This window comes from Lytechinus pictus, chromosome 3, assembly GCF_037042905.1.
Source record: "Lytechinus pictus isolate F3 Inbred chromosome 3, Lp3.0, whole genome shotgun sequence".
Classification (NCBI taxonomy): domain Eukaryota; kingdom Metazoa; phylum Echinodermata; class Echinoidea; order Temnopleuroida; family Toxopneustidae; genus Lytechinus; species Lytechinus pictus.
Window position 1 is genome coordinate 58,477,421 of NC_087247.1, and position 11,024 is coordinate 58,488,444.

The following is an 11,024-nucleotide window of genomic DNA, read 5'->3' on the forward strand; positions in this document are numbered from 1 at the left end:
TTTTCAATTAAGGTCAACGTTTAATTTATATATGTATTAACACTGAAGATAGTATGTCATGCATTGGGAAGGAGGTGCAACTTATGTCATCTGTAAAAAATAATAACCCTTCAGCTGCTCAGACTTTACTTAAAATGATCAAAGAGGGCAGCACATCACATTTCCTTATGTTGGGTCTGCTGCATTTACCTTCAAGATACTAAGATATATTTTCTGTATAGCAAATTGATATTCAAGTAAAATATAATTCAATTCATTTATTTTCAGATGTTGCAATGTGCAATATACAAATGTTAAACACAAGTAGCCAAGGATTATCTTTTGTGTTTGGGGGGGGGGGGACGCAACAATAGATATCTATTGTTACGTCCCCCCACCAAACACAAAAGATAATCCTCTGCTCTGCCGCCAATGCAAGTAGCACCTCAAGAAGCTTGCACTTGTCAAGCAAGGTGCTCTCTTGAAGAGTTGTAAATGGACTAAAGATTTGTTTACTTTTAAAAAAATGTCAATATAGATGCACAAATTTGTATACATCTGCAGATAATGTATATTTAATAAGTATCACTTGCAGGATAACATTATTGTGGCATTTTGTATTGTATCATAATCACCATGATATAAAGTCTTTTAACTTGATTTTGCAAGTATGACAAATTTGAAGAGTGCCATCTTTTGATGAGAAGTTGTTAGTCATCTGCTCTGCAGATGCATTCATTGTTTATAATATTATATTTATTGTTTAGATGTTAAATGATTTGTTTAGGAAGACATTCTTTTGAATGTAATCTTTATTGTAATGATTTTTTATAATTTATCTTTGACACCAAGCTCTAAAAATCATTGTCTGCACAGAGTGAAATGGTTTGATTGTAATATGTGCTTATACTTTCCAACAAGTTAATGACTTTTTAACTGCAGCAGAAAAGACATGTGTTAATCTTGCCATATCAGACTGATGAATCATCAGTTTGTCTCTGTATATTATGATTTTGTTATCATTATGATTACATTTTATTTCATCAAGTAGTCATGCTACTATGATTTGAACTCAACATATGACCACCACCACTAATTATGTCACCTCCTCTACCACCACTAATTACTTGTACGTCACCTACACCGCCACCCACCACTGCCTCCACCATTGCTCTTATCCTCACTGTACCAGCTTCATCTATCACCTACTCAAATTATCACCACCATTTACAACATCATTATTCCTAGTGTCATCATCATCATTCATAACCATCATCATCATTATAATGGAAGCACCGTGGTGTAGTGGATCTGACTCTCGCATTGTAATCAGAGGGTCGTGTGTTCGAATCCCACCATGGCCTAGCGTCATTTGGCAAGGCTTCAATCCACACTTTGCCACTTTCACCCAGGTGCTTATTGGGTACCGGTAGGAAACAACCGTCATTGTGGTTGGTTTAGCAAGTGTGCGCCTAAAAGACTGCTTGAATTGCTATGAATCCAGTGAGCGGGTAATAATAATTGTGAAGAGCAGTCGTAGAATGATAAAGCGCTATACAAATGCCAATTATTATTATCATAATCATCGTCATCAACATCGTCATCATTGTCATTGTCGTCATCCTTATTATGATTGTATTTATTATAGCCATCTACATCATTACCATCACAATCAGCAGCATCAACATCTTCATTGTCTTAATATCATTTTCATTCTAACCACATCATCATCATCATCTTCTTCTTCATAAATATATCATGTATTACAATGCCAACTATAAATCCCTTGTACAGAAGTATGAATATAAATGTACAATATATTCAAATAAAATCATTTATTTTCTGGAAGTTAACATAAATAATAATGAAAACAAAATATGCATCTTTGTTGTTATGGAACATATTTATTTTTCTGAACATCTAAGTACTTAGGAACACCAATGTCTTAATATTTGACACAAAATATTTGTGTCTATATTCAGGGAATAAATATTTGAATACATTTATGTACACAAAAAGAGAAGGGTATTTATACATATAAAAAGAAGTAAATCTCCATGTCCCAAATAATATATACACAATAAGACAAAATACTTTTGACAGGAATGTGCAATACAAAGAGAAGGAATGGTACATAAAATTATAAGTAAAATGACAGATTGAATCAACTACTTCAGTCATGATATGTTTTCCAGAAAAAAACTAAGGAATCCTAAACTTTGTAGCTTTGTATAATTTCACTATGCTTATTTTATGATAAATATGTACATGTACCCTCAATTGAGCAATCATTCTTTGATTTTGATTAATTGTTTCTTGCTGTATGATTAAAGAAGAATGTTTGGCTCTGCAAAAATCACTTGGTTTTATATTTTGGAATCATATACTATTGCACTCGCTTATTTTCAAAATGTTAATTCTCTAATACTTTATTTAATAAGCGATCTGTAAGATAAAACTCCTATTAAAAAGGATATTAATGAACTATCATATTCACAAAATAGTACTGTAACTATCAACATCATAATATGACATGTTAATGAGATAAGGAAAGTCAATGAATTTGAAACATTACATTCATGTATGTTACATAAGGCCATAGCAATACAAAGATCAACCAAGGAAAGAATATAAAAAAATATGGAAGAACAATGAAGAGTAGATGAATAAGGAGGCATTACAAGAAACCTGCAATCAATTGCAAATCAGTGTAGGCCCAGAACTGATCGTAAGCCTTACAATCAATCACAATAACTTTACAAATGATTGCTTGTCAATCACAGGAAGAATAAAATGAATTCTTTAGAGAAATGAACTATCAATTGAAAATATGCAGTTATCATTTGCAATCGATTTCAAAAAAAGTTTCTTGCTACACACCCATAATTGAACAAAGATATAAGGAAGACAAACTTTAATGCCTCTTATTCCACATTTAATTCATTGCCTGCAGGATGTTGGTAGTCCCTATTCAGTGCCTATTAATGTAATAGTTAAATAAATTGATAGGTTAAATCTGTCCTTGATAACCTTACTGCTTAGTAAACCTTTATGTAACTTTGCATCAGTAATTTTATTAAAACTCTATCATTTTGAAGTAAGGTTGAATTTGTAGAAAAGTAGGCTATCTTGGATAGGTCCCTTGTGGGTTAGGCTATACTAATTATTTCAAATTCAACAACCTCAGTGTCCTCTATATAACCCTCATGCTAGGGTAATCATGCCGTAATAATCTGAAGACAACATTGACAAGTTTCTCATAGTAATAAGTTAGATATACCAGTTTCGGTTATTGTAAGGTCAAATTAAAGACAGAAAAAGAAGACTGCTTTGCCATCTGTAACTCTAAAAAAAATTGATCTGTAAATCATCTCCATCAGAATGAAAATGTCATCTAGAATTAAACATCAAAGAATTAGTCATATACATGATGCAAATGTATATAATGACTTACCATTCAACTTAGGGGCTATTGCAAGAAAATATTTGCAAATTCCAGATGCAAATTTACAAGTGATAGACCAATATTAACTAAAGCAAATCAATTTATATTTGCTAATGCATGAAGCAAACCATCAATCAATTGTAAATTTGTAATGAAATACATGACTTTTAATTGATTTTGGGACCTTAAATTGACTTGTGATCAACTGAAGGTTTCTTGCTACACCCCATTAGTAGGATGATGTGTCATTGAGTGAATGATACCCCTTTCATAAACCCAATTATGCGGCTAATAGCAGCATAATTTGGTCGTAGAATCGGAGGAGGACCAGAGTTATCCGCATTATTTTGATGCTGCAATTATCCGCATAATAGCGGCATCGGGACCAGATTTTGACTTTATGAACGCATTTCCAAATAATGCGGATAATTGCCATGGTGCGGTCACAAGGTCACCCTTTTCCAACACAACCGCATCGGAGGGGGCGTGTGCAGTTGTCATGACGATTATCTGCCTTTTTCAGGACGGGCGCTCGTAAAAATAGTGCGGATTATTTTCGGAGTTTGTGAACGCAATCTTTATTGAATTATCCGCATTAATCTTAGGCGGCTAATTGGAGGATGGGTTTATGAAAGGGGTATTACATGTAGATGTTAGACCCACTCTGAACTTAGTCCATCAATTTCTTTAATGCATGTTCTTTAACTTGTCGCCTTATAGAACAGCTGAGCTCTGTACCAAGTCTAATATGGGAATTGGAGAAGTCAGTGGTCGACAAGATTAATGGTATTAGTAATTATTTTCACAAACTTCATCAGTCCCCCGATTAGATTTCCAAGACAGATTATTTCTCCATCTCATTTAACTCTGAGTTAGTTTGTTTTGTGGATGACTATCTGGTGATGATGAAGTCCTCAGCAAAGCTTTGAGTATTTGCTGTTTTTCCAAGAGCAGTGGCCTTTGCTGTTGCGGATGCATGCAGAGTTCATTCTGACACAAGGTGAAGTATAGGATCCCATACACCCCTCAGTAGGCAAACAGTCATTGTCATACTTTGCTGAGCAAATCTGTTCAGTCAGAGAGAAAGACAGAGAATGCAGAAGGGGTGGATTAATTCCCTAAAATTACTTTATGATTGGTAATTATTAAAAAATTCACATTAATGCAATAAGTGAAGCCTTGTACACAATGTGCACAAAATTATTTCATTTACTGAAAAGGGTATTTTCAAATAAGTTTTGGGTATTACTTTGATAAATATGACCTGTTGTAATTGCAAGAGTTATTTGTATATTTATTTTGGACAATAAAAGTACTCTTACATCTATCATACAAAGAAGAACATTGGAATGTTTCCTGATGAAGTTTCATGTGGTAAAAGCTAAGAAACCATCTGGGCACTACACAACAAAAACTGTGGTGTTAACCGGTGTACATAAAGGACCACACCAGTCATTTTACTCCAATGTTAATTTGACAGTGTTAGTTTAACACCTATAGGTGTTATTACAACACCTTTGGTTGTTACATTTACACTCTTTGGTGTTATGTTCAATCTCTAGGGTGTAATTTTAGAACCTCAGGGTGTGGTCCTCTATAGACACCAACTGGTGTCAGTTTTAACACCACAGTTTTTACAGTGTATTGCATAAAACTTCAAATCGTGGTAATTTTACCATGTATGATAACTTGGCACCTGAAGTCCTTTATTGATTCAGTGTTACCATGTAATGTTGCCATGATAAATGGGATTGATGTCAAAGTTACAGTGATGGTATATTAGATGCACTACGATTAGTTCATAATGACGATTTGTCATTTGACAAAATTAATTTTGTTTTTTATTCTATTCCAGTCAAGGGGAAGGGGTTGAGTCAAGATTTTCACAACCAGGCTGGCTCAGTTGGTCAATATGAAATGGATTGTTTTTATTTAAGAATTAGCTTCATATAGTTGATTTCTTACCCGACAGTCATCACATGACTTGGCATAGAGTCGTTTGAGTCCTCTCTTTTGGAATGCTGAGAGATCATTTACTGGTTGAACCCAACTGCTACACAGGCCAACATTTAACTCTCCATCCCATAGAAAACCTATTAGTCAAGAAATACAAGTATTACATGAAATTATTAAAGTGGGTGATTCAGTGACCTTCTGCACTATGACGACGATTTATTTCTACCACCCTTTATCCAGGTAAAGGAAGGACCTTAAAAGGAATATTTCAATAAACTTGATTCTCAATGCTATTCAGTTTTCTTTCAGACTTTTATCCTTGACATGTCAATAGGAAAAGTGTATAGACTCTTTGATAGCATTCTTCATCACCTTTAATTGTCTCCACAATCCAGCTTCCTTTTCATCTTATATCATAGGTTCTCTGTATATTAAGAATATATGTTGATCTGAAAATACAATCTTTTATCAGTATATTATTAAGTAGGATATTAATGTGCTGATTTGAAATAAGTCTTTATAAATTGCCTACATCATGATGCTCGCTGTGCATGGAGATCAAAATGGATATTAATAAGCAATTCTGACAACTCTTAATATTGATGCGCTACGCTTCACTGTGTGTGGAGGTGCCTGATTGAAAACAACCTTATGATGAAGTGGCTGCATGCAGCGCAAAAGAGAGAAAAAAATAATATTTCTGAAAATATCTCAACCCCAGGCTGCAATTGACTTATTACTAGCTTCACTGGGTTTTGATGAAAATAGAAGTTAATTTCACTTCTTATCCTGCTGAGAGAATGACCATGACTGCTAAATAAGTTCACTCTTCCTGTTAAAGATTTACATAAAAAAACAATCAGTGATTTTTTCCCTGTTTGATGCAGAATTAATAGTTAGGCCTATATGTTCCAATCGTTTAGGGTCAAAGGGAATTTGTGATTAGTGGAGAGCCATTCTTGAAACATAAAAAGAAAGATGATTACTTTTTTTACTGCAATCTTTTTTTAATTAGACAAGGATGTAACTAGAAATGGGTGGGAAAAGATTTTATTCCATATACCATTTTTCTTTTTATTTATTTTTTCTTATTTATTGTTTATCAGTGTCTATTACTCCTTCCATTTATATAACACTTAAAATTCATCCCTATTATCAAAGTTTTTCATTATGTACTTTTATTTGTTATGCACCCCTCTTTACAAGTATAGATATATACCTATAATAGGAGAGAGAATGTTCTTGTGCTGTTTGGCATCGTTTTTTATGGCACATCAGGAAGACTAGGTTTGCTTCTTCTAACTTGATTCCATTCTCGTTTTTAATCATCAAGATGGATTGCTTTGAAATTGTATTTTCTTCTGTACTGTATCACCAAACAGCAGCAATTTGTCAACGGCCCCATTTTACACAAAGCTTAGCAAACAATTATTGTAGAACAATATTTTTATGTTGATTGCAATTTCTACAGTGTGCAGTCAATCATGAAAATCAATCATACAATCATTCTCTAAGCTTTGTGATACAGGAGAAAAAGCTATTGCTTTTGGATGCTTTCCTCATGATATTTGTGTGATACATGTAATGACCCCCATGAGTCTAGCAGTCCCATGAATTCTTTATATCTTTCTATGTTACAATGTTCCAATGTCAACCCGTATCTTTCTTATTTGTATTCAACCAATGACTTACAATTCAAGGCCCCTCTATAAATCATGCATCGCCATGAATTGGATGGAAACTAATCAGTATCCTGCCAATAATGGAAGATCTTGCAGCCAGGCCCAATGTACTGTAACATAAGGTGGTTTCAGACCGCCTCGAAGTTCGTCAGTTCCAGGTATTCTCTGATCGGGAAATTTACCCCGATCAGAAAATACCAGGTATTTTGGTAATGTGAAAGCAAACTATGCGTAATTTCCCCGAAAGAAAATACCCGCTAAATAGTAGGTACTTGGCGAAATTACGAGAACTTTCGCGGGGATTTTTCCAAGGTCGCAGGTATTTTGGCAATGTGAAAGCAATTAACGGGAACTTTTAGCCCAGCGTGTCGTTGGGCGCGGGCACCGTGGGTAGCTGCTGGTCTAGTGGTTTTGAATCTCGCGCCTTGCCTGCTTATTAGACCATACTGCGCATGCTTCTAACTTCAGGAATTTATCCCGAAGGGTATGTTTCGGGGCGGTGTGAATGCAGGAATGATTAATGGGTATTTTTTTGCCCTAAAATGTTCTTGTAATTTAACGGGGATTCTTGTGATCGAGGCGGTTTGAAACCGCCTATAGACATCTAACAACATCTGATTTACACAGTGTTGATTTCTTCTTTTTTTTTTAATTACGCCATCAGCCAAGCATTTCTAATTGACTAAGTATTGGTCACATGAATGGAGTAACTTGAAATGTCATATCTCTGTGGGTTGCATTATATAGGGAGTTAGTTGGAGTAGAGGGTTATTAATGGTAGACAATGAGGGGGTGTTGCAGGATCCCCATGGAGGGGGAATCAAGGGATGCTAGCTGTAATGTAAAGGTTTCTATCAAACTGAAATAGACAAGTTATTTCCTTTGCTTGAAAGGTGAAGGAACATTGTGGTTGATGTATTGTTGAGTAATCACATTCTCATGTCCCAACTCCCATCAATTTTTTTTTAGTAATCAAAGCCTTGTTCCCTATACTACCACATACCCATTTTTATATTTCGGTAACATTTGATAATGTCAAAGTTCTTACCTTTTTCAGCAAGTGTAACAAGGATTTTGGATTTCTAATCTTCATATGGGTTCAAGTTACAAAGTTATTTCTATATGACCATTTTATAGATCATAATAAATCCTTTGAGAATATCATCATTAATCTACGTAGGCTATGGATAAAAATATTGCTCTTCAGGAAAGGTTAAAATTTCACACTGCCTTAAATATGAAAAGGTAATTGATGATTTAAGAATATCAATACTTTCAAGAAAATAAATGAACTTTGATCTTCAAAAGTATATATGAAAGGGTGTGTTCAATGTTAATTTTCAAATTTAAACAGCAATATGAATAATGATTGAAAACGCAATTACAAAACACAGAACATAAACATGACCAGGGGTGCACCATTTAGCGTTAAAAAATATAAAAGTTTATTATGCGTTGATCATCTTTAAATATTCTGCTATCCTTAGCACAGCGTACTAGACAGTTTGGCCCATAACAAGAAAGGTCGATTCTGGCATGTGCTTGTGTAGGCTTCCACTGCAAGAGCAAATTTAAAGACATTTCAAAACTCACTTTTGATCAGGTTTCCAAACATACTCTTTTTTATGTTTAAATTTTCCTCCCGATCTGAAAGACGTTTACTTTTATGACTGGGATGGGGGACATTGAACGAACCCTTGATTTCTCATTATATCCGCATTTTGTAATTGTGTTTTCAATCATGATTCATGTTTCTGTTTGAATTTGAAAATGAACATTGAACACACCCTTATCTTCTTGCCCCCTGTGAGGTTGAACCCTTTTAACTGAACTCACCACTCAAGATATAGCTTTCTCCATCCTGTAGATCTGCCACTCCACACATAGCTCCACTGGCTGCACTAGACACTGATATGGTAGTGATTCCTGCCAATTCTTCTTCCCCCTTGAAGACCTCTTTGATAGTCAGGTTGTAGACAACGAAGAGAGGATACCGAGGGAGAACTAATGGAGGAAGAAGATCTGTGTAGCTATAGTCCATTGAAGAACCATAGATCTCATTGTCAGTCACTGCATTGTCGCCGTATATGAATGATGTACTCTTGATCGTTCCCTCGATCACTAAAATGAGGGAAATAGATGGTTTTGTATTAAATGCATGTAATTCGAATTTCCCACATGTTGGTACTGGTAGAGATACCCCATGTAGCATAATTAATAACAGAATTAAGGATGGAGAGATAATCAAAGAATATGTTAAACTGACCAGGGGCCCATTTCATAAAGAGTAACACTGTTGTAACTTTGCCATTATGGCAACTACCATGGCAAACTTGATTCTGATTGGCTGCTGAGTCATGTTACCATGGTAGTTGCCATAATGGCAAAGTTACAACAGTTGCAAGTCCTTTATGAAACGGGCCCCAGATATTTTTTAAGAGACTGTTTCATTATCAGTATCATAATGATTTACTGTTTATGGCATTTGAATATTTTGGATGTTCCCTTCATGAAACTAGCATCTGGGTTTATGTTTCCATATCCCATGAGTGTGCTCATCCACCAGAACCATTTGGAGATATTCCAATGAAGTTGACTCATAATTATTCTTATTTTTTCTTCAAAATATCAAAATTTGGCACATTACTTCAATTCTGTACACACAACATATGTTCTCTTTACATATATTGACTGGATGAAAAAAAATTCATACATTTTTAAATGATAGAATTAAGAAACAATTTTTGGCATAAATTTCATAGCCTGTTCCTTCACAAGCCAACCGTAAAACACAAGAAAGAACATTGATTTAACCTATATCCATTGCCAAGTATCCCCCTAGAGATCCACACTTTGCAGCATGAGTTTTAAACTTTTAGAGATGCCTCATTTGTGGTTACCAAATGGTGATGATGTTCATGCCAACATGGTGCTACCCCATATATGAATCATAACAGAGTTTTATTATCCTGGCTTCACCTTTGCATACATTATCCTTAATTAGGCCTACTTTTATTTCTTTAAAAACTTGTTTTCTTCTTCTATGGCATATTTTAAGCGTAACAATCTCCTAATTAATCTAATGATACATGCAAAATGACAAAGTATTTTTTTAATGAGAACAAGGGTTGGATCCCTATATGACTCAACAATAAACATATTGCCCTTCCCAAAAAAAAAAACCTCCAACACCACTTTTACTTTCCTCGTCTTTTTCTACCTCTTTCTCCCTTCTTCCTTTGGGGTGTCCATCTCCACTGCCACCTCCTCGCCTTTTCCTACCCCTCCTACCATTACCATTTTTCATCCTTTACAACTAGGCAACTTGTATGCAAGTGATGGTGCTTAGTTTCAACACTGAATCGTTAAACCTGTAGCCAGTAATGATTCTAATACAGTCATAGTTGTAACTTACCAGCATCAGCTCTGCAGAATAGTGTTTGGTAATGAGCAGGCATACAGGAGCAGGCATCTGTCAACTTGGTAGCAATCAGGACCAGTGCACAGAGGAGAAGTGATGATGATGCTTCTCTTAGTTGCATGGTTGCTATGGATACTGATCAACTTCTTACTAGAAAGTGAAGATTCTGAAAGATACAGTCCCTGATTCACTAGCAATGCAACAAACAGAATAATTTAAGATGACTTTTGAAGATACTCTGCTTGTAAAACTTAACTTGTCTGTTTTAAAGGCTCTCTTTTCTTGTGTGGTGATGCGTTCTTCAGCTTTCTTCCTGGAAAACAGATGGTGTTTTAGCAAATGATGTGCTCTCTTCCAGTGCACACTTAAACTCCCTTGCAGAACAGCTTGCCTAAAACCAATCCATCTAGGTGTTGTAATTAGGTGTGATATACTTCCTCAAGTTACAATGATTCTTCATGTTGGTTTGTGGTGGTATATATACCCTAGCTAACTCCCTTCTCTCTACCTTTCATTTGTCATTTACTTTCCTCTCACTTTC

At 35.1% G+C, this 11,024-nt stretch overlaps 1 protein-coding gene across 1 annotated transcript; it reads right to left on the bottom strand.

Moving 5' to 3' along the window:
- Positions 1-1,517: 1,517 nt before the first annotated feature.
- Positions 1,518-11,024, bottom strand: LOC129256905 (metalloproteinase inhibitor 1-like). Its single transcript, XM_054895124.2, has 4 exons — positions 10,478-11,024; positions 8,899-9,183; positions 5,390-5,517; positions 1,518-4,491 (listed from the first exon to the last, which is right to left on the bottom strand). Exons 1-4 carry the CDS (start codon positions 10,602-10,604, stop codon positions 4,339-4,341), a joined length of 693 nt encoding a protein of 230 aa, XP_054751099.1. The 5' UTR covers positions 10,605-11,024; the 3' UTR covers positions 1,518-4,338.